General features: G+C 46.6%; 1 protein-coding gene across 1 annotated transcript in view; it reads left to right on the forward strand.

Annotated features, from left to right (window-relative positions):
* The first annotated feature begins 11,962 nt into the window (after positions 1 to 11,962).
* The window catches only part of cnbpb (CCHC-type zinc finger, nucleic acid binding protein b), a 43,035-nt gene continuing 29,943 nt past the window's right edge, over positions 11,963 to 25,054 (forward strand). Inside the window, exons 1-2 of the mRNA XM_045215123.1 lie at positions 11,963 to 12,067; positions 24,681 to 24,802. Of these exons, the coding sequence (XP_045071058.1) occupies positions 24,700 to 24,802 (103 nt within the window). The 5' untranslated portion in view covers positions 11,963 to 12,067; positions 24,681 to 24,699. The remainder of the gene's footprint in view (positions 12,068 to 24,680; positions 24,803 to 25,054) is intronic.

Raw genomic sequence — 25,054 nt, forward strand, 5'->3', positions numbered from 1 at the left:
CATATATACAGCCAGATGATCTGTAATACGTTTCCTGACTTCCACCCCACACTCCTGCACTACAAATGCTGACCCAGTACGTCCTGTCCTTGGATCTTTTGAACCATCTGTGTAAATGGCCACAAAATCCTGATACACAGTTTCCAGACGTCTCTTAAAGAAATCAGCTGGATCAACCCCCTCCCTATCTTTCTGTAGTCTCTCCAACACTTCCAGATCAACTACTGGAGGCGGGAGTAGCCATGGTGGATTTACAGGAATAACTACCGTTGGACTAAACTCCCTTCCATCCAGTCCCATCTCCTTCGCCTGGGTATTATCCACCCACCCAAAGCTCGTGTTCTGTCTTCGCTCATGTTCCCAGCATGCCTGTAAAATCCCTTTCGCAGGATGAGACACCCCATGTCCTTGTAGGTTGACCCAATAATTAATTGCCAGCTGCTGTCTCCTAATCTGCAACGGCATATCCCCCATCTCCACCTGTAATGCAGCCACTGGGGACGTCCGAAACGCCCCAATACATATTCTGAGTCCTTGCCCCTGTATGACATCTAGCCTTTTGATAAAGGAATTTGTTAATGTGACTAAAAGTATTACACCCTGAAAATTATAGGAATGTGATAAAATCATAAAACTACAATAAGTTTAGTTAGAAGAAAAACGAGGGCTTTGGCTTATTTGGATATCTATGCTAGCAGGAAACAGGATGTGAAACTAGACACTGAAGAACATGTCCCCATCTTAGGTGTCTGTGTAGGATGCATGTTGCTCAGCAACAGACTAGGAGCTTCTTCAAGCTTATAGAGAAATGTGAGAGTTGCCTAAATATGGGCTAGGAGCTTTTTCATTGGCCCATTTAGGGGCGTAGTAAAGGTATAAAAAACGTTGTGTATGATTTTCAGATGAATAAAGGCTGACCATTGGAGAGCTCTCAATGAATAAAGGCTGACCACTGGAGAGCTCTCAATGAATAAAGGCTGACCATTGGAGAGCTCTCAATGAATAAAGGCTGACCATTGCAGAATTGGGTCTTTGCTTATTTTATTTAAACTAAGAGATTTACAACCTCTTGGGAAATATTAAAAGATTTAAGAGGTAGTTGACTTCAACCATTGAGATAACAAAATTCTCGTGACACCTTTCCAGTCCGAAACGCCCCACTACATATTCTGAGTCCTTGCCCCTGTATGACATCTTGCCTTTCCAGTGAGGTCCGGGCTGCCGAACCATACACTATACTGCCATAGTCTATTACAGATCGGATCAATGCAACATACATGGTCTTCAATGAGGAACGCCCAGCCCCCCACTCCTTCCCCGTCAGACAGCGCATCACATTTAGCACCTTCTTACACTTTCCCACCACTCTCTCAATGTGTTCTGCCCAGATCAATCTGGTGTCAAAGTATACCCCAAGGAACCTGAAGGCCCCCACCCTCTCCAAGTTTCTCCCATATAACCTCAAGCTGTTGTGGAAAATAATCACTATACTTTATTAAAATCAAAGTTCTTCCAGAGTTTTTGTAGAATCAAGATTTGACTTTATTACAATTTCAACAAAGCAAGGCTAATCTGCAGAGTAGCCCATTTTCTCTCTCTCTGCTCCCCCTCTATATAGTCTCATTCACACACATCCTAGCTTAAAATCCCTCCCTCTTCAGTTTCCCACTCTCTATCACTCCGCCCACTTCCTTTGTCTATGATTGCGGCTAAATTCAACTTTTATTCAGTTCAGAATCAATAGTAATACAATCAAATCAAATCAAATTTTATTGGCCACATGCGCCGAATACAACAGGTGCAGACATTACAGTGAAATGCTGACATACAGCCCTTAACCAACAGTGCATTTATTTTTTACAAAAAAGTAAAAATAAAACAACAACAAAAAAAGTGTTGAGAAAAGAAGAGCAGAAGTAAAATAAAATAGCAGTAGGGAGGCTATATATACAGGGGGGTACCGGTGCAGAGTCAATGTGCGGGGGCACCGGCTAGTTGAGGTAGTTGAAGTAATATGTACATGTGGGTAGAGTTAAAGTGACTATGCATAAATAATTAACAGAGTAGCAGCAGCGTAAAAGGATGGGGTGGGGGGGGCAGTGCAAATAGTCCGGGTAGCCATGATTAGCTGTTCAGGAGTCTTATGGCTTGGGGGTAGAAGCTGTTGAGAAGTCTTTTGGACCTAGACTTGGCACTCCGGTACCGCTTGCCGTGCGGTAGCAGAGAGAACAGTCTATGACTAGGGTGGCTGGAGTCTTTGACAATGTTGAGGGCCTTCCTCTGACATCGCCTGGTATAGAGGTCCTGGATGGCAGGAAGCTTGGCCCCAGTGATGTACTGGGCCGTACGCACTACCCTCTGTAGTGCCTTGCGGTCGGAGGCCAAGCAGTTGCCATACCAGGCGGTGATACAACCAGTCAGGATGCTCTCGATGGTGCAGCTGCACCTCTTGTCCAGGTGGGAAAGGGCAGTGTGGAGTGCAATAGAGATTGCATCATCTGTGGATCTGTTGGGGCGGTATGCAAATTGGAGTGGGTCTGGGGTGTCTGGGATAATACTGTTGATGTGAGCCATGACCAGCCTTTCAAAGCACTTCATGGCTACAGACGTTAGTGCTACGGGTCGGTAGTCATTTAGGCAGGTTATCTTAGAGTCCTTGGCCACGGGGACTATGGTGGTCTGCTTGAAACATGTTGGTATTACAGACTCAGTCAGGGACATGTTGAAAATGTCAGTGAAGACACTTGCCAGTTGGTCAGCACATGCTCTGAGTACACGTCCTGGTAATCCGTCTGGCCCTGCGGCCTTGTGAATGTTGACCTGCTTAAAAGTCTTACTCACATCGGCTACGGAGAGCGTGATCACATAGTCATCCGGAACAGCTGGTGCTCTCATGCATGCTTCAGTGTTGCTTGCCTCGAAGCGAGCATAGAAGTGGTTTAGCTCGTCTGGAAGTCTTGTGTCACTGGGAAGCTCGCGGCTGTGCTTCCCTTTGTAGTCTGTAATAGTTTTCCCTTTAGCTCAGTGCGGATGTTTCCTGTAATCCATGGCTTCTGGTTTGGGTATGTACGTACGGTCACTGTGGGGACGACATCATCGATGCACTTATTGATGAAGCCAGTGACTGATGTGGTGTACTCCTCAATGCTGTCTGAAGAATCCCGGAACATGTTCCAGTCTGTGCTAGCAAAACAGTCCTGTAGCTTAGCATCTGCTTCATCTGACCACTTTTTTATTGACCGAGTCACTGGTGCTTCCTGCTTTAGTTTTTGCTTATAAGCAGGAATCAGGAGGATAGAGTTATGGTCAGATTTGCCAAATGGAGGGCGAGGGAGAGCTTTGTATGCGTCTCTGTGTGTGGAGTAAAGGTGGTCTAGAGTTTTTTTCCTCTGGTTGCACATTTAACATGCTGGTAGAAATTAGGTAGAACGGATTTAAGTTTCCCTGCATTAAAGTCCCGGCCACTAGGAGCGCTGCATCTGGATGAGCGTTTTCCTGTTGATTTATGGCCTTGTACAACTCATTCAGTGCAATCTTAATGCCAGCATTGGTTTGTGGTGGTAAATAGACAGCTATGAAAAATATAGATGAAAACTCTCTTGGTAAATAGTGTGGTCTACAGCTTATCATAAGATACTCTACCTCAGGCGAGCAAAACCTCGAGACTTCCTTAGTATTTGATTTTGTGCACCAGCTGTTGTTTACAAATATACACAGACCGCCACCCCTTGTCTTACCGGAGTCAGCCGTTCTATCCTGCCGATGTAGCGTATAGCCCGCTAGCTGTATGTTATCCATGTCGTCGTTCAGCCGCGACTCGGTGAAACATAAGATATTACAGTTTTTAATGTCCCGTTGGTAGGATAACCGTAATCTTAGGTCATCCAATTTGTTCTCCAATGATTGAAGATTTGCTAATAGGATTGATGGAAGAGGCAGTTTACTCGCTCGCCGTCGGATCCTTACAAGGCACCCCGACCTACGTCCACGATATCTCCGTCTCTTCCTCATGCGAATGACGGGGATTTGGGCCTTGTTGGGTGTCTGTAGGATATCCTTCGCGGCCGCCTCGTTGAAGAAAAAACCTCTCCAATACGAGGTGAGTAATCGCTGTCCTGATATCCAGAAGCTCTTTTTGGTTATAAGAGACGATGGCAGAAACATTATGTACAAAATAAATTACAAATAACGCGGAAAAACACACATAATAGTACAATTGGTTAGAGGGCTGTAAAACATATAGTTTTCTACCTACAATCAATCCCTTATCTTGTAAAAACACTCATGTTTAGTTTAAACTCTGTTCAACCCCAGCTCTCCTGAGCTTGACCTGAAGATTGATTGTTGGACATGACAGGTTCACACTTAATCTTTCAAACACACCCAAACCTACTCCTCTTCCCCTCCCACCATACTGTAATTACTCATGGCTAGTCTAAACGCTGTTCAACTTTGGCTCCGCTCTCAGAACCTTTGTTTGAGGAGAGATGCATTAGGCCACAGTCTGGTTTCAGTCTCTGAAAAGGTAGGACAGCCATGGATTTAAGTAAGAGCGAGCAATTCGACCCTAGATCAGATTCCCACTTCACACACACACACACAGTGAAATTACCCAATTAAGTTCTTGCCTAGCAACAAAGAATTCTAACTATATGTTCGTGATTAACACAGTTTTATCTCATAGTCCACTAAAAAAATCTCCCTCAAAGCATACCTCATCTCCCACCTTCCTCCTGGTAAAAACACTGTTTGAGTTCTCTACAGAGAACCTGAATCCCCACATTAATGCCCACCGCTCTACCTCATCAATTACTTCCTGTACCTTCCTGACTATGTATGGCACATTTCTTCCCCTCTTCCATAAGGCCCCATCCTCTGCAAATAACGACCTCCCTATATCCGGCCGTACCTGAGAGTAAACATCATTGATCATGATTGAGAACAACAGAGGACTAATCACGCTCCCCTGCGGTGTTCCATTATCCACCAAGTAGCTGCCTGATAAAGACTTCCCCACCCTCACCTGGATAGACCTTCCAAAGAGGAAGTCCTTTATCCAGTTGTACGTTCTTCCTCCTACCCCCATAATATCAAGCTTGATTAACCCCTCCTTCCACATCATATCATACGCCTTCTCCACATCAAAAAAGACAGCTACAACAGTCTCCTTGTTCCCCTACTCTTCCTGACCGCTGCTTCTAAGCAGAGCACTGGATCCATAGTTCCCCTACCCTTCCTGAACCCACTCTGATGTGGCGTTACTAACCCTCTGCTCTCCAGGAAGTGAGTTAGCCTCGCCGTAATCATGCGTTCCATAATCTTACATACATGTGATGTTAAAGCTATTGGCCGATAGCTTGTTGGCTTCGTTGGATCCTTCCCGGGCTTCCGGATTGTACCACTACTGCCTCCTTCCAACTGCCTGGTAGTTTCCCCTCCTCTTACACTCTGCTGTACAACACCAATACCTTATCCAGCTGGGTTGGTACCACACCGTTGACAAGGGATATGGAAGGCAGTCTCTACAGCACACGGCAGCTGGGTTGGTACCACACCGTTGACAAGGGACATGGAAGGCAGTCTCTACAGCACACGGCAGCTGGGTTGGTACCACACCGTTGACAAGGGACATGGAAGGCAGTCTCTACAGCACACGGCAGCTGGGTTGGTACCACACCGTTGACAAGGGACATGGAAGGCAGTCTCTAAAGCACACGGCAGCTGGGTTGGTACCACACTGTTGACAAGGGACATGGAAGGCAGTCTCTACAGCACACGGCAGCTGGGTTGGTACCACACCGTTGACATCTGGGTTATGGAAGGCAGTCTCTACAGCACACGGCAGCTGGGTTGGTACCACACCGTTGACAAGGGATATGGAAGGCAGTCTCTACAGCACACGGCAGCTGGGTTGGTACCACACCGTTGACAAGGGATATGGAAGGCAGTCTCTACAGCACACAGCAGCTGGGTTGGTACCACACCGTTGACAAGGGACATGGAAGGCAGTCTCTACAGCACACGGCAGCTGGGTTGGTACCACACCGTTGACAAGGGACATGGAAGGCAGTCTCTACAGCACACGGCAGCTGGGTTGGTACCACACCGTTGACAAGGGACATGGAAGGCAGTCTCTACAGCACACGGCAGCTGGGTTGGTACCACACCGTTGACAAGGGACATGGAAGGCAGTCTCTACAGCACACGGCAGCTGGGTTGGTACCACACCGTTGACAAGGGACATGGAAGGCAGTCTCTACAGCACACGGCAGCTGGGTTGGTACCACACTGTTGACAAGGGATATGGAAGGCAGTCTCTACAGCACACGGCAGCTGGGTTGGTACCACACCGTTGACAAGGGACATGGAAGGCAGTCTCTACAGCACACGGCAGCTGGGTTGGTACCACACCGTTGACAAGAGATATGGAAGGCAGTCTCTACAGCACACGGCAGCTGGGTTGGTACCACACCGTTGACAAGAGATATGGAAGGCAGTCTCTACAGCACACGGCAGCTGGGTTGGTACCACACCGTTGACAAGGGACATGGAAGGCAGTCTCTACAGCACACGGCAGCTGGGTTGGTACCACACCGTTGACAAGGGACATGGAAGGCAGTCTCTACAGCACACGGCAGCTGGGTTGGTACCACACTGTTGACAAGGGATATGGAAGGCAGTCTCTACAGCACACGGCAGCTGGGTTGGTACCACACTGTTGACAAGGGACATGGAAGGCAGTCTCTACAGCACACGGCAGCTGGGTTGGTACCACACCGTTGACAAGAGATATGGAAGGCAGTCTCTACAGCACACGGCAGCTGGGTTGGTACCACACCGTTGACAAGAGATATGGAAGGCAGTCTCTACAGCACACGGCAGCTGGGTTGGTACCACACCGTTGACATCTGGGTTATGGAAGGCAGTCTCTACAGCACACGGCAGCTGGGTTGGTACCACACCGTTGACGTCTGGGTTATGAGGTCACATCCTCCACTGCCAGCCAGTTGTCAAGGAGATATGGCCTCGCCTCCCTCAGCCTTTCTGAAGACATTTGCTGTCCGGTAGCCCAGACTGATGAGGCTGTGAGCAGTGGTGGTGAGGCCTCATAGTGGACCTCAGAACTGTCCAACAGCTCCTGGAGTTCTTGGAGTAGGGCATCTGTCCAACAGCTCCTGGAGTTCTTGGAGTAGGGCATCTGTCCAACAGCTCCTGGAGTTCTTGGAGTAGGGCATCTGTCAACAGCTCCTGGAGTTCTTGGAGTAGGGGCATCTGTCCAACAGCTCCTGGAGTTCTTGGAGTAGGGCATCTGTCCAACAGCTCCTGGAGTTCTTGGAGTAGGGCATCTGTCCAACAGCCTGGAGTTCTTGGGTAGGGCATCTGTCCAACAGCTCCTGGAGTTCTTGGAGTAGGGCATCTGTCCAACAGCTCCTGGAGTTCTTGGAGTAGGGCATCTGTCCAACAGCTCCTGGAGTTCTTGGAGTAGGGCATCTGTCCAACAGCTCCTGGAGTTCTTGGAGTAGGGCATCTGTCCAAGAAATAGCTGAAAGTTTAAGAAAGCATTTAAAAGTGACAGATTGAGGTATTATGCATTTGAATCATCACACAACTAATTAAAAGCAAACACAAAATAAACTCCATCTCTGCATCCACCACACAGCTGATATTCAAACAAATTAAAGAAAATGTGTTCTGCACTACAAATTAAGTCTATAGTAACTACAAACGTATTTATCTTGAGTTTTTTCAAGAAGCAGCATCAGAGAACCGTTTATATTGGAGAAACACTACACAAATACAGTACTTAAGTGTGAGGTAGCATTATTACATAATCAGTAAAAAACAAACGTTAGGCCTATATGCAGGTAAAGTATAGACACAGCACTGGGAGAAAACTGCTCTTAAGGTGACTGGTCATATTCCTCATCCAATTCCACGTTTATTACATCTACTGTAGGATCATGAGTTGTTCCTGACTGCGTATGAGCACCCTAACCAACTATTAGAATCTAAGTTTGTCAAGACAATTTGTAAAGACAGTTAAAGTTATATAGTACATTCTAACTGTCTTGGGAACATTGGTCCAGTCGGTGGTGGTATTGGGAACATTGGTCCAGTCGGTGGTGGTATTGGGAACATTGGTCCAGTCGGTGGTGGTATTGGGAACATTGGTCCAGTCGGTGGTGGTATTGGGAACATTGGTCCAGTCGGTGGTGGTATTGGGAACATTGGTCCAGTCGGTGGTGGTATTGGGAACATTGGTCCAGTCGGTGGTGGTATTGCAAGAATCTGTAAATAAAACAAGACAAACAAGTTTTAATAGATGTGTCAGAATTGAACCATATATATAAAAAAGTTAAATGTAACTTTTTTACTAGTGTGCATTCAGATTGCGTCGTAATTGGCTGAAAGTGAGTCTGTTCAAACGTAAAGTACTGATGGCTCTCCTTCTCTCTGTTGTGTGGACTCTGACCAATCACTGACCTTTACATCCAGGTAGAACTCTTGTCTAAGTAGAAAGCCAAGTACTTGAGGGTAATTGGCAGATTATATATATTTATTTTATTTAACCTTTATTTAACTAGGCAAGTCAGTTAAGAACAAATTCTTATTTACAATGACGGCCTACACCGGCCAAACCCGGACGACGCTGGGCCAATTGTGCGCCGCCCTATGGGACTCCCAATCACGACCGGTTGTGATACAGCCTGGAATCGAACCAGGGGGGTCTGTAGTGACGCCTCAAGCACTGAGATGCAGTGCCTTAGACCGCTGCTCCACTCGGTCTGTAGTGACGCCTCTAGCACTGAGATGCAGTGGAAAAGCCTTCCCAGAAGAGTGGAGGCTGTTATAGCAGCAAAGAGGGGACCAACTCCATATTAATGGCCAAGATTTTGGAATGAGATGTTGGTCGAGCAGGTGTCCACATACTTTTGGTCATGTGGTGTATCAGACCGAGAGCGTAATGCTTCTTATGTAGATCTTCATGAGTTTTAGTTTAGAAAACGATCTGTTACAGGGATGGTGAAAACAGCCTGACTGCCCAGTATCAGGGAAACTGGGCAGAAGAGAGGGGTGATTCAAATACAGCAGTTCTGCAACATCTTTAATTCAGCCTCTCATTCTCCTTAACTCCTTTAAATTGTGGCAGCGCAATGGACACCTGGTCAGTCTGTCATGGAAAGAGCAGGTGTTCCTAATGTTTTGTATACTCAGTGTATACCATCTTTAGCTGCTATTTATAATAGTTTTATTTAAAAAACCCACATCAATTAGCCTAACAATGAGGAAAGAAGTAGTCGGCTTGAGGATAAATTCAACCACTATTTATTGTTGAACTCAGTGGGTTTTATCTGGCTAATAGCCTACACAACTGGGCTGCACAAATGCACAACGTCTCAGGAAAGAATATCTGGGTTGGCGGGAATCTGTATAGAAAACTGTTGGGCCCGCAACCTGGACCTACAGGCCATGGTGAAAACATTTGCACACGAAAAAGGAGGACTTCAGGAGATTTAGGGTTCATTTAATTTACCTTGAATATTGCAGCCCATTTGTAGGCTATTAGTCAGACAAAACCCACTGAGTTCAACAATAAATAGTGGTTGAATTTATCCTCAAGCCGACTACTTCTTTCCACATTGTTAGGCTAATTGATGTGTTAAAAAAAAACATCTGCTCTTTCCATGACAGACTGACCAGGTGAATCCAGCAGGTGGCTTAGTGGTTAAGCGCGTTGTGCCAGTAACCGAAAGGTCGCTGGTTCTAATCCCCGAGCCGACTAGGTGAAAAACCTGTCGATGTGCCCTTGAGCAAGGCACTTAACCCTAATTGCTCCTGTAAGTCGCTCTGGATAAGAGCGTCTGCTAAATGACCAATTTATTTATAATTTATGATCCCTTATTGATGACACTTGTTAAATCCACTTCAATCACTGTAGATGAAGGGGAGGAGACAAGTTAAAGAAGGATTTTTAAGCCATGAGACATGGATTGTGTATGTGTGCTATTCAGAGGGTGAATGTACAAGACAAAAAATGAAAGTGCCTTTGAACGATCTATGGCAGTAGGTGCCAGGTGCACCAGTTTGTGTCAAGAACTGCAACGCTGCTGGGTTTTCCACGCTCAACAGTTTCCCGTGTGTATCAAGAATCCACCACCCATTAGGACGTCCAAACTTGACAACCTCTGTAGCTCTTGTGGTGGAGCACGGCGCTTGTAACGCCAAGGTAGTGGGTTCGATCCCCGGGACCACCCATACACAAAAAAATGTATGCACGCATGACTGTAAGTCGCTTTGGATAAAAGCGTCTGCTAAATGGCATATTATATTATTATTAGATTATATTATTATTACAACTGTGGGAAGCATTGCAGTCAACATGGGCCAGCATCACTGAGGAACGCTTTCGACATCTTGTAGAGTCCATACCCTGACGAATTGAGGCTGTTCTGAAGGCAAAAAGGGGTGGTGGTGCAACTCAATATTAGGAAGGTGTTCTTAATGTTTGGCATACTCAGTGTATAGCTATAGATAGTACACTGCATAATGAAACAAGCCCTGTTCAGCTAACAGCTTTCTATCCATGCTAGGAGAGAACGCGAGGACAGCTTTCTATCCATGCTAGGAGAGAACGCGAGGACAGCTTTCTATCCATGCTAGGAGAGAACGCGAGGACAGCTTTCTATCCATGCTAGGAGAGAACGCGAGGACAGCTTTCTATCCATGCTAGGAGAGAACGCGAGGACAGCTTTCTATCCATGCTAGGAGAGAACGCGAGGACAGCTTATGTCATGCTGGTTCAGGTAGCCTATACAGGACCGCTGCATATTCCTATTGCTAGCTGATTTTAGTTTTCTGTTGTATCAAATGTATTTGACAATCTGCTACTTTAATAAGAGAAAGTGCGTTACGGCAGTTTCCTGAAGACAGCCCTGTGGCTGGTCTGGGTGGTGTGTAGCGGAGGGGAGGACATGACGTGGCTGCTGGTCTGGGTGGTGTGTAGCGGAGGGGAGGACATGACGTGGCTGCTGGTCTGGGTGGTGTGTAGCGGAGGGGAGGACATGACGTGGCTGCTGGTCTGGGTGGTGTGTAGCGGAGGGGAGGACATGACGTGGCTGCTGTTTCAGTCCAGCAGGAGGATTTGAGGTTTCTCATCAGGTGGCAGGTAGCCTAGCGATTTTAAGAGCGTTGGGCCAGTAACTGAAAGGTTGCTGGTTCAAATCCCCGGGCTGACTAGGTGAAACATCTGTTGATGATGCCCTTGAGCAAGGCACTTAACCCTAATTGCAGGGAGGAAGCTATTTTTACCAGAAGCATGCCAGCTCCCGGCATCTGGGTCCATGTCCTGACTCCACCTGCTCTCTGGGTCCATGTCCTGACTCCACCTGCTCTCTGGGTCCATGTCCTGACTCCACCTGCTCTCTGGGTCCATGTCCTGACTCCACCTGCTCTCTGGGTCCATGTCCTGACTCCACCTGCTCTCTGGGTCCATGTCCTGACTCCACCTGCTCTCTGGGTCCATGTCCTGACTCCACCTGCTCTCTGGGTCCATGTCCTGACTCCACCTGCTCTCTGGGTCCATGTCCTGACTCCACCTGCTCTCTGGGTCCATGTCCTGACTCCACCTGCTCTCTGGGTCCATGTCCTGACTCCACCTGCTCTCTGGGTCCATGTCCTGACTCCACCTGCTCTCTGGGTCCATGTCCTGACTCCACCTGCTCTCTGGGTTCATGTCCTGACTCTACCTGCTCTCTGTACTCTTTCAGAGCACCTCATTTTCTCCTCACTCCACTGATTGTTTCATCCCTTTTCTAACCTTCCTCTGTTCCTTCCAACAGATACATGCAGTAGAGACACATAGGCCTAGTATGTGGAGCCGACTTAATGTTATGGTCTGTTTGAGAACCAGAGCAGAGCCGTGTGCAACGGCAGCGTCCATGGGGAGGAAGAGGAGGAGGAGGAGAGGAGGGCAGGACAGGACAGGACGGGAGTAGAGGACCGTGTGCAAACCGCGTGTGGCGCAGAGGCGAGACCGACAACAACCAGGCGCAGTCACGTAATTGAGGTGAGTGGCTGTAATAACGGACACAAATATAAACAATTAAACTGTGGAAGACATGTTTAAATAGTTCACATGTGTCGTAAGGAGTCGCAGTCTGTCTAAAGTACGACCGAAATGTAAATAAATGCAAGACGAGCTGATGTGGTTCCTTGGCTAGCTAGCTAAACACATTTTCTGACAACGCACTTTGGTCTACTGCGTCAGGCTGCGCGGGAAAGTCGCAGGATTTAATTATTTATTTGCCAGATCCAGACTTTGTCTCGAAAGATATCTGCAAATGTATTGACCTCGCAATTTGAAATGATTTTATAAAACGCATATCGTCTTTGTTTTGGTGTTGCTTACCTAGTTAGCTTGTTAGCTAGCGTAGATAGATTCAGAGGTATCAAAGACAGTAGTGTCTAAACACCATGAAACATCGCGATAGCTTGTTAGCTAGCGTAGATAGATTCAGTGGTATCAAAGACAGTACAGTTTCTAAACACCATGAAACATCGCGAGACTTCCGGGAACGCTTGCCAAGTAGACCAGGCTGGGGTTTGAGAAGTGAACAATTATTCCTTAGTTAATTTTCCCCAAATCTAAAGGCACAACCTAGATTCGAGCCAATGTTATGGACTGTTGCCTGCGACCCAATATTATGGACTGTTGATTACATTTTGTAGTTCAGTTGGTAGAGCATGGCGCTTGCAACGCCAGGGTTGTGAGTTCGTTTCCCACGGGGGGCCAGTATGAAAAAGGTATGAAAAATGTAAATGACTAAAAATGTAAATGTAAAATGTATTGCAGCTGCCTTCTTGGGCAGGCTTCACTTGCAAAATAGACTCAATGGGCTACTATTATGGTATTAAAGAAAGTCATTACACAACCATATTAACTGAGAACATATATTATCAATTCAAGAGAATAAGCCATTTAATTAGGCGACCAGTTCAGGAGTGGGGCGTAATAAATGATCAGACTCAGAACATGACATCAAAACCAGTCCAATAATGTTAATGAACAGTAACACATACCAGTGTTTAAAATAGAAAACACAACAATCATTAGGATTTCGTAATCAGCCATTACCATGTGAATAGTTTCACAACCTTAGTTTTTTTTAAAGGTGTACGTTTCTAACCAGTTCAATAAAATGTCAAATAAAAGTCCGAATTAATTAACATACTGAACAATAACTCATTTACCTGTTTTATTGGTGGTTAAGGGCTGTAAGTAAGCATTTCACTGTAATGTCTGCACCTGTTGTATTCGGCGCATGTGACCAATAAAATTTGATTTGATTTGATTTGATTTATTTATTGTGTGTGGCCTATCAGTGGGAAAACGGGGTGTTTCTTCAGTTTGATCAGTTTATTGAAATCTGGGGTGATGGTTGACAGGGCATCTCAGAGGTCATGCTGGCTGTCCAGTTTGTTTCTGCTTTTAATTTTAAGCACGGCCATAGCAGAGAAGCCACTTCCACACAGATAGGTAGTGCTGAACGGTAGCATGATTCTGATTGGGTGACAGGTGAGAGCAGGATACTCTCCCACTACGCTGCACCAGAACTTTGGCAGTGTCATTTCCGGGAAGTGCATGCTCAGTCTGCGATCACATGACAGCTCCACCAGTTGATCCTCTTCGTTGCTTGGCAACGTGTCGCTTCCCATCTCCACTGGAAAGGGGTCCGGTATCCAGTCGTCTTGTCTCCTGTTCTCCTCTGGGAAGTGGTCGCAAAACTTCCCCTGCAGCTTAATAAGATGTTGCTTAACGTTTTTTTTTCAGTGTGTCGCCGTGCGCTTTGTTGATCAGATTCTGAATCTCGAAGTCAGCATTGGGAAATATGTCAATCCTCCCGTTAGAAACATGATTTGGCCAAACGGTAAGCTTTGGCCCCGGTCCCTTTCTTTGACACATTGACAATGACGAGACAGCCTACAGGGAGGAGGTTGATTTGGCCAAACGGTAAGCTTCATCTTGAAGGTATCCTCTTTGTCCCTCTGTTCAAATCAATTGTGCCCCGGTCCCTTTCTTTGACACATTGTGCCCCGGTCCCTTTCTTTGACACATTGTGCCCCAGTCCCTTTCTTTGACACATTGACTGCGTGGAGGTGAGGGCTCACGCTCCCTGTTCACCCATGACTGCGTGGCCAAGCACGCCTCCAACTCAATCATCAAGTTTGCAGACGACACAACAGTAGTAGGCTTGATTACCAACAATGACGAGACGGCCTACAGGGAGGAGGTGAGGGCTCAGGGAGTGTGGTGCCAGGAAAATAACCTCTCACTCAACGTCAACAGAACAAAGGAGATGATCGTGGACTTCAGGAAACAGCAGAAGGTGCACCCCCCTATCCACATCGACAGGACCACAGTGAAGGTGGAAAGATTCAAGTTCCTTGGCGTACACATCACTGACAAACTGAAATAGTCCACCCACACAGACAGTGTGGTGAAGAAGGCGCAACAGAGCCTCTTCGACCTCAGGAGGCTGAAGAAATTTGTCTTGGCACCTAAAACCCTCACAAACATTTACAGATGCACAATTGAGAGTGTCCTGTCGGGCTGGATCACCGCCTGGTACGGCAATTGCACCACCCGCAACCACAGGGCTCTCCAGAGGGTGGTGCGGTCTGCCGAACGCATTACCGGGGGCAAACTACCGCACGTGTCAGCAGCAATAAGCCTAACGCCTAACGTTGGGTAAAGTCAGCAACAATAAGCGGTGCACGCCTGTGGGTAGCGGTAACGTTGGGTAAAGTCAGCAACAATAAGCGGTGCACGCCTGTGTGTAGTGGTAACGTTGGGTAAAGTCAGCAACAATAAGCGGTGCACGCCTGTGTGTAGCGGTAACGTTGGGTAAAGTCAGCAACAATAAGCGGTGCACGCCTGTGGGTAGCGGTAACGTTGGGTAAAGTCAGCAACAATAAGCGGTGCACTCCTGTGTGTAGCGGTAACGTTGGGTAAAGTCCGCAACAATAAGCGGTGCACGCCTGTGTGTAGCGGTAACGTTGGGTAAAGTCAGCAACAATAAGCGGTGCACGCCTGTGTGTAGCGGTAACATTGGGTAAAGTCAGCAACAATAAGCGGTGCACGCCTGTGTGTAGCGGTAACGTTGGGTAAAGTCCGCAACAATAAGCGGTGCACGCCTGTGTGTAGCGGTAACATTGGTAAAGTCAGCAACAATAAGCGGTGCACGCCTGTGTGTAGCGGTAACGTTAGGTAAAGTCAGCAACAATAAGCGGTGCACGCCTGTGTGTAGCGGTAACGTTGGGTAAAGTCAGCAACAATAAGCGGTGCGCCTGTGTGTAGCGGTAACGTTAGTAAAGTCCGCAACAATAAGCGGTGCACGCCTGTGTGTAGCGGTAACGTTGGGTAAAGTCAGCAACAATAAGCGGTGCACGCCTGTGTGTAAGCGGTAACGTTGGTAAAGTCAGCAACAATAAGCGGTGCACGCCTGTGTGTAGCGGTAACGTTGGGTAAAGTCAGCAACAATAAGCGGTGCACGCCTGTGTGTAGCGGTAACGTTGGGTAAAGTCAGCAACAATAAGCGGTGCACGCCTGTGTGTAGCGGTAACGTTGGGTAAAGTCAGCAACAATAAGCGGTGCACGCCTGTGTGTAGCGGTAACGTTGGGTAAAGTCAGCAACAATAAGCGGTGCACGCCTGTGTGTAAGCGGTAACGTTGGGTAAAGTCAGCAACAATAAGCGGTGCACGCCTGTGTGTAGCGGTAACGTTGAGTAAAGTCAGCAACAATAAGCGGTGCACGCCTGTGTGTAGCGGTAACGTTGGGTAAAGTCAGCAACAATAAGCGGTGCACGCCTGTGTGTAGCGGTAACGTTGGGTAAAGTCAGCAACTATCCTTTAGAAGTGTAAGTTTAGGTGCGGCGGTTACCTTTCAAAATAATAATATCATTTTTTATATGTTCTTGCACAAGTCCTGCGACCCCTTAAAATCCTCCCGCGACCCCCAGACCCCTTTACCTTTTCCACATTATGTTACTTTACAGCCTTATTCTCAAATTGATAACATTGTTTTTTCCCCCTCATCAATCTACACACAACACCCCATAATGACAAAGTAAAAACAGGTTTTTAGACATTTTAGCTAATTTTATAAAAAATTATATACAGAAATATCACATTTACATAACTATTCAGACCATTTACTCAGTACTTTGAAGCACATTTTGTAGCGATTACAGCCTCGACTCTTCTTGAGTATGACGCTACAAGCTTGGCACACCTGTATTTGGGGAGTTTCTCCCATTCTTCTCTGCAGATCCACTCAAGATCTGTCAGCCTAGATGACGAGCGTCGCAGCATAGCTATTTTCAATGTAAATAGTCCGGGTGGCCATTTGTTTAATTGTTCAGCAGTCTTATAGCTTGGGTGTAGAAGCTGTTAAGGAGCCTTTTGGACCTAGACTTGGCGCTCCGGTACCGCTTGCCGTGCGGTAGCAGAGAGAACAGTCTATGACTAGGGTGGCTGGAGTCTTTGACAATTTTTGAGGGCCTTCCTCTAACACCGCCTGGTATAGAGGTCCTGGATGGCAGGAAGCTTGGCCCCAGTGATGTACTGGGCCGTACGCACTACCCTCTGTAGCGCCTTACAGTCGGATGCCGAGCAGTTGCCATACCAGGCAGTGATGAAACCGGTCAGGATGCTCTCGATGGTGCAGCTGTATAACGTTTTGAGGATCTGGGGACCCATGCCAAATATTTTCAGTCTCCTGAGGGGAAATAGGCTTTGTGCCCTCTTCACGACTGTTTTAGTGTGTTTGGACCATGATAGTTTGTTGGTGATATGGACACCAAGGAACTTGAAGCTCTCAACCTGCTCCACTACAACCAGGCTGTCTCATCGTTGTCGGTGATCAGGCCTACCGTCGTGAGCAAACTTAATGATGGTGTTGGAGTCGTGCTTGGCCACGCAGTCGTGCGTGAACAGGGAGTACAGGTGGGGACTAAGCACGCACCCCTGAGTGGCCCTGGTGTTGAGGATCAGCGTTTCAGATGTTGTTACCTACCCTTACCACCTGGGGGTGGCCCGTCAGGAAGTCCAGGATCCAGTTGCAGAAGGAGGTGTTTAGTCCCAGGGTCCTTAGCTTAGTGATGAGCATTGTGTGCACTATGGCATTGAACGCTGAGCTGTAGTCAATGAATAGCATTCTCACATAGGTGTTCCTTTTATCCAGATGGGAAAGGGCAGTGTGGAGTGTGATTGAGGTTGCGTCATCTGTTGGGGCGGTATGCGAATTGGAGTGGGTCTAGGGTTTCCGGGATGGTGGTGTTGATGTGAGCCATGACCAGCCGTTCAAAGCACTTCATAGCTACCAACGTGAGTGCTACGGGGCGGTAGTCATTTAGGCAGGTTACCTTTGCATTTTTGGTTACAGGGACTATGGTGGTCTGCTTGAAAAATGTGGGTATTACAGACTCTGTCAGGGAGAGGTTGAAAATGTCAGTGAAGACACTTGCCAGTTGGTCCATGCATGCTCTGAGTACACACCCTGGTAATCCGTCTGGCCCCGCGGCCTTGTGAATGTTGACCTGTTTAAAGGTCTTGCTCACATCGGCTACGGAGAGCGTGATCACACAGTCATCCGGAACGGCTGGTGCTCTCATGCATGCTTCAGTGTTGCTTGCCTCGACGCGAGCATAAAAGGCATTTAGCTCGTCCGGTAGGCTCGCATCAATGGGCAGCTCGCGGCTGGGTACGTAATAGTTTGCAAGCCCTGCCACATCCGACGAGAGTCAGAGCCAGTGTAGTACGATTGTGCCTTTTACTGAGGAGTGGCTTACGTCTGGCCACTCTACCGTAAAGGCCTGATTTGGTGGAGTGCTGCAGAGATGGTTGTTCTTCTGGAACGTTCTCCCATCTCCACAGAGGAACTCTAGAGCTCTGTCAGAATGACCATCAGATTATTGGTCACCTCCCTGACCAAGGCCCTTCTCCCCCAATTGCTAAGTTTGGCCGTGCTGCGAGCTCTAGGAAGAGTCTTGGTGGTTCCAAACTTTTTCCATTTAAGAATGATGGAGGCCACTGTGAAATGTTTTGGTACCCTTCCCTAGATCTGTGCCTCCACACAATCCTGCCTCGGAGCTCTACGGACCATTCCTTCGATCTCATGGCTTGGTTTTTGCTCTGACATGCACTGTCAACTGTGGGACCTTAAATAGACAGGTGTGTGCCTTTCCAAATCATGTCCAATCAATTGAATTTACCACAGGTGGACTCCAATCAAGTTGTAGAAACATCTCAAGGATGATCAATGGAAACAGGATGCACCTGAGCTCAATTTCGAGTCTAATAGCAAAGGGTCTGAATACTTATGTAAATAAGGTATTTCTGTTTTTTACATTTGCAAAAGTTCAAAAAACCTGTTTTTCACTTTTTCATTATGGGGTATTGTGTGTAGATTGAGGGAAAAACATTTTATTGAATCAATTTTAGAATAAGGCTGTAACAAAAGGTGGAGAAGGGGTATGAATACTGTATGCTTTTTTTCCATTTTGTTTTATATTTGCGCCCATCTCAGTGAACTAATCCATTGCGGAGGCCTAGACTAAAAGCCAATTTATGCTTGATTCGAAAATGTGGTCGGAGGCTCCATGTGGAGGGTGTGACGCAATTGCGGAGCCTCCAGAGGCATGCAGAGGCCAACTCGAGCTCTGCATCGCCATGTGCCTCCCAAATTTTGTAACAATGCGGAGGGCTCTGTATAGCGCCGCGTTGACGGTAGGTGGGAGCGGTACATCCTGTATAAACACAAACTCACTTCCTTGACAACAACAGCTCTGCACTGCAAAGCGCAAGAAGTATGAATGCCCTGACTTCTGCTGAGGCCATATCACCATAAATGCTGCATGGCCGATGCAGATGTCGGATTGACCATGCGCCCAGATGCACAATGCACTTCTCCCTCCCGCCAATTTGTGCACATTCATTGTTTCATAACTTAATATTAAGGAAGTCTCAAGGTTTTGCTCGCCTGAGGTAGAATATCTAATGATAAGCTGTAGACCACACTATTTACCAAGAGAGTTTTCATCTATATTTTTCGTAGCTGTCTATTTACCACCACAAACCGATGCTGGCACTAAGACCGCACTCAATGAGCTGTATATGGCCACAAGCAAACAGGAAAACGCTCATCCAGAGGCGCTCCTAGTGGCCGTGGACTTTAATGCAGGGAAACTTAAATCAGTTTTACCAAATTTCTACCAGCATTTTATATGTGCAACCAGAGGAAAATAAACTCTAGACCACCTTTATTCCACACACAGAGACGCGTACAAAGCTCTCCCTCGCCCTCCATTTGGCTAATCTGACCATAACTCTATCCTCCTGATTCCTGCTTTCAAGCAAAAACTAAAGCAGGAAGCACCAGTGACTCACTCAATACGGATGTGGTCAGATGACGCAGATGCTAAGCTACAGGACTGTTTTGCTAGCACAGACTGGAATATGTTCCGGGATTCTTCCAATGGCATTGAGGAGTACACCACATCAGTCACTGGCTTCATCAATAAGTGCATTGATGACGTCGTCCCCACAGTGATCGTGTCCCCACAGTGACCGTACGTACATACCCCAACCAGAAGCGATGAATTCACAGGCAACATCCGCACTGAGCTAAAGGGTAGAGCTGCCGCTTTCAAGGAGCGGGACTCTAACCTGGACGCTTATAAGAAATCCCGCTATGCCCTCAGACGAACCATCAAACAGGCAAAGCGTCAATACAGGACTAAGATTGAATTCTATTACACTGGCTCTGATGCTTGTCGGATGTGGCAGGGCTTGCAAACTATTACAGACTAGAAAGGGAAGCACAGCTGCGAGCTGCCCAGTGACACGAGCCTACCAGATGAGCCAAATGACTTCTATGCGTGCTTCGAGGCAAGCAACACTGAAGCATGCATGAGAGCACCAGCTGTTCCGGACGACTGTGATCACGCTCTCCATAGCCGATGTGAGTAAGACCTTTAAACAGGTCAACATTCACAAGGCCAGGACGTGTACTCCGAGCATGCGTTGACCAACTGGCAAGTGTCTTCACTGACATTTTCAACCTGTCCCTGACTGTCTGTAATACCAACATGTAACCTGCCTAAATGACTACTGACCCGTAGCACTCACGTCTGTAGCCATGAAGTGCTTTGAAAGGCTGGTCATGGCTCACATCAACACCATTATCCCAGAAACCCTAGACCCACTCCAATTTGCATAATGCAATCTCTATTGCACGCCACACTTCCCTTTTCCACCTGGACAAGAGGTGGAACAATTTTGTCTAAGACTCCAGCCACCCTGGTGATAGACTTATCTCTACTACCACATGGCAAGTGGTACCGAAGCGCAAAGTCTAGTTCCAAAAGGCTTCTTAACAGCTTCTACCCCCAAGCCAGAAGACTCCTGAACAGCTAATCATGGCTACCCGGACTTCATCTCATATGTATATACTGTATTAATGAAATGGCTATTTGGATTCTACAAATTTTTTCCCGCTGCTGTTTATTATCTTTACCTCTATTACCTGGACTAACCTGTACCCCCTGTATATAGCCTCGTTATTACCTGGACTAACCTGTACCCCCCCTGTATATAGCCTCGTTATTACCTGGACTAACCTGTACCCCCTGTATATAGCCTCGTTATTACCTGGACTAACCTGTACCCCCCCTGTATATAGCCTCGTTATTACCTGGACTAACCTGTACCCCCTGTATATAGCCTCGTTATTACCTGGACTAACCTGTACCCCCTGTATATAGCCACGTTACTACCTGGACTAACCTGTACCCCCTGTATATAGCCTCGTTATTACCTGGACTAACCTGTAACCCCCTGTATATAGCCTCATTACTACCTGGACTAACCTGTACCCCCTGTATATAGCCTCGTTATTACCTGGACTAACCTGTACCCCCTGTATATAGCCTCGTTATTACCTGGACTAACCTGTACCCCCTGTATATAGCCTCGTTATTACCTGGACTAACCTGTACCCCCCTGTATATAGCCTCGTTATTACCTGGACTAACCTGTACCCCCCCTGTATATAGCCTCGTTATTACCGGGACTAACCTGTACCCCCCCTGTATATAGCCTGATTACTACCTGGACTAACCTGTACCCCCTGTATATAGCCTCGTTATTACCTGGACTAACCTGTACCCCCTGTATATAGCCTCGTTATTACCTGGACTAACCTGTACCCCCTGTATATAGCCTCGTTATTACCTGGACTAACCTGTACCCCCCATATAGCCTCATTACTACCTGGACTAACCTGTACCCCCCCATATAGCCTCATTACTACCTGGACTAACCTGTACCCCCTGTATATAGCCTCATTACTACCTGGACTAACCTGTACCCCCTGTATATAGCCTCATTACTACCTGGACTAACCTGTACCCCCTGTATATAGCCTCATTATTACCTGGACTAACCTGTCCCCCATATAGCCTCATTATTACCTGGACTAACCTGTACCCCCCCATATAGCCTCATTACTACCTGGACTAACCTGTACCCCCCCATATAGCCTCATTACTACCTGGACTAACCTGTTACCCCCATATAGCCTCATTATTACCTGGACTAACCTGTACCCCCCATATAGCCTCATTACTACCTGGACTAACCTGTACCCCCCATATAGCCTCATTACTACCTGGACTAACCTGTACCCCCCATATAGCCTCATTATTACCTGGACTAACCTGTACCCCCCCATATAGCCTCATTACTACCTGGACTAACCTGTACCCCCCCATATAGCCTCATTACTACCTGGACTAACCTGTACCCCCCATATAGCCTCATTATTACCTGGACTAACCTGTACCCCCCCCATATAGCCTCGTTACTACCTGGACTAACCTGTACCCCCCATATAGCCTCGTTACTACCTGGACTAACCTGTACCCCCCATATAGCCTCGTTACTACCTGGACTAACCTGTACCCCCTATATAGCCTCATTACTACCTGGACTAACCTGTACCCCCATATAGCCTCATTACTACCTGGACTAACCTGTACCCCCCATATAGCCTCTACTACCTGGACTAACCTGTACCCCCCATATAGCCTCGTTACTACCTGGACTAACCTGTACCCCCCCCATATAGCCTCATTATTACCTGGACTAACCTGTACCCCCCATATAGCCTCGTTACTACCTGGACTAACCTGTACCCCCGTATATAGCCTCATTACTACCTGGACTAACCTGTACCCCCCATATAGCCTCATTACTACCTGGACTAACCTGTACCCCCCCATATAGCCTCATTATTACCTGGACTAACCTGTACCCCCACACATTGACTCTGTACCGGTACCCCCCCATATAGCGTCGTTATTACCTGGACTAACCTGTACCCCCCCATATAGCCTCATTATTACCTGGACTAACCTGTACCCCCACACATTGACTCTGTACCGGTACCCCCCCATATAGCGTCGTTATTACCTGGACTAACCTGTACCCCCACACATTGACTCTGTACCCCCTGTATATAGCCTCATTATTACCTGGACTAACCTGTACCCGCGCACATTGACTCTGTACCGGCACTCCCTGTATATAGCCTCGTTATTACCTGGACTAACCTGTACCCCCACACATTGACTCTGTACCGGCACTCCCTGTATATAGCCTCGTTATTACCTGGACTAACCTGTACCCCCACACATTGACTCGGTACCAGTACCCCCTGTATATAGCCTCGTTATTACCTGGACTAACCTGTACCCCCACACATTGACTCTGTACCGGCACTCCCTGTATATAGCCTCATTATTACCATGACTAACCTGTACCCCCGCACATTGACTCTGTACTCCCTGTATATAGCCTCATTATTACCTGGACTAACCTGTACCCCCACACATTGACTCTGTACTCCCTGTATATAGCCTCATTATTACCTGGACTAACCTGTACCCCCACACATTGACTTTTTTACTTCAGTTTATTTAGTAAATACTTTCTTAACACTTATTTTTCTTAACTACGTTGTTGGTTAAGGGCTTGTAAGTAAGCATTTCACTGGAAGGTCTACACCTGTTGTATTCGGCGCATGTGGCAAATAAAATGTGATTTGATTTGCATGTTATAGTGTATATCTATTCCCCATTACATCACCAATAGTACATTTACCGTTAATTCCTATAATTTCTAATCTACAAGGTTATGTTCATTTTATTTTAATGCATTCAATATTATTATTCCAGTCTTCCCGTTCTCATTGTCGGAGTGGACACATTGTTTGCAGAGTGCAAAACCTATGCTACACTTGTGATAAACAAGTTTTGCTTTATTTAATTATATGTATGAGTTTTGTCAATTTAGTCATTGTCTTTTGTTTGGAACGCTCCTGTCAATGTTGAGTAAGGACGCGCACCTGATTACGCATAGAAGTAGTCCTATAAAATAGGTTTCCTACCTGGCCTGCGCTCAAATGTAGACTTATAAATGTGTCCATTTGGGGATCTGATAGTATTTCTGATTGGCTTAACGCACCACCACTAATGACCTGTGGAGCTTCTCAAAGCAATGTTTTCTTCACCTCAAACAGCAAGCAAACAAACTCGGTTTTTATATCCATTGAGAATTACAATAGTTCCTCAATGTATTTGAAAAATCTTTCCAGCTCTCTCCCTTTCGATAACCACTCAGCGTGAAAGGGGAAAATGTAATGCTCAGATCCAGTGGAAACGTCATAAAATAGGCTTCTTATCAGTGTTTGACTTGGACTGAAATAGGTTCTGGTACTCATTTTGGGTGCTGCTACTGTTTATATTTCGGTGCAGGAGCTCCACAATACTTTTGAGCTGATATTCTATAAGAGGAACAGGAGCTCAAGCCAACAGCTGTGTCTGTCCCGAGCTCACTGGCGCAGGAAACTCTGAGGGCCCAGAATATTTTATGCAATGTTTCAAGTTAATTGCAGACAGGCCATGTGATTTATAGGATATTTATTTTTATCAAGATATTGTCTACCTGCAGGCTGCAATTATTTTTTTTTTGCCTTTTATGTAGGCTATTTTTACATAGTTGGCAATGGCAATAGAATTTACTTTTCAGGTTTATATTATTTGGAAATAATTTTGATTAACCACATTATGAGATATGAAGACGTTATTATAAATTAAACTTTCACAAATCTGCATATGAAAACCATAACTGGCACGCAGATCGGTAGAAATGGTAAGATAAATTGGCAGAAAGGTTGCCTATTCCTTGTGTATCCTATTACTGGCAACTTCAGGAAAGTAATGCCACATTCTGCGAAAGCCAGCAGGAGAGGGAGGAGAATAGTTGGGTCAGGTTAAGGTTTTTTCTTCTGGTTATCTAGATCTCTGGCTCCCTCTTGAGGCATCAAACCGTAAGCTTAAAGCATCAGACGAGCTCAATGCATATAGTTGATTTTATTAAAACACATAGGGTGTGTCTATATTTGGCAAAAAATACACCTTTTAAATATTTAGAGCAATCGATTGGTCAAAACAACAGACGACTTTCGGTCGACCAAGATTTTGTTTAATCGGGGACAGCCCTAGACTGTATGTGTCTGGCTGTATTAGGGCTGACTGTATGTGTCTGTTTCTCTCCTCAGGTTGTAGGAACTAGTGGAGATGAATAGTAATGAGTGTTATGGATGCGGACGTACCGGCCACTGGATCAAGAACTGTCCGAACGCCGGGCGGGGACGAGGCAAGGGCCGCGGGAGGGGGAAAGGTAAGGTACTGACTACATTTACAGGGTAGTGATCAATAGACCGGGAAAGGTAAGGTACTGACTACATTACAGGGTAGTGATCAATAGACAGGGAAAGGTAAGGTACTGACTACATTACAGGGTAGTGATCAATAGACAGGGAAAGGTAAGGTACTGACTACATTACAGGGTAGTGATCAATAGACAGGGGAAAGGTAAGGTACTGACTACATTACAGGGTAGTGATCAATAGACAGGGGAAAGGTAAGGTAC

Source organism: Coregonus clupeaformis, unplaced genomic scaffold, assembly GCF_020615455.1.
Source record: "Coregonus clupeaformis isolate EN_2021a unplaced genomic scaffold, ASM2061545v1 scaf0373, whole genome shotgun sequence".
Taxonomy (NCBI): domain Eukaryota; kingdom Metazoa; phylum Chordata; class Actinopteri; order Salmoniformes; family Salmonidae; genus Coregonus; species Coregonus clupeaformis.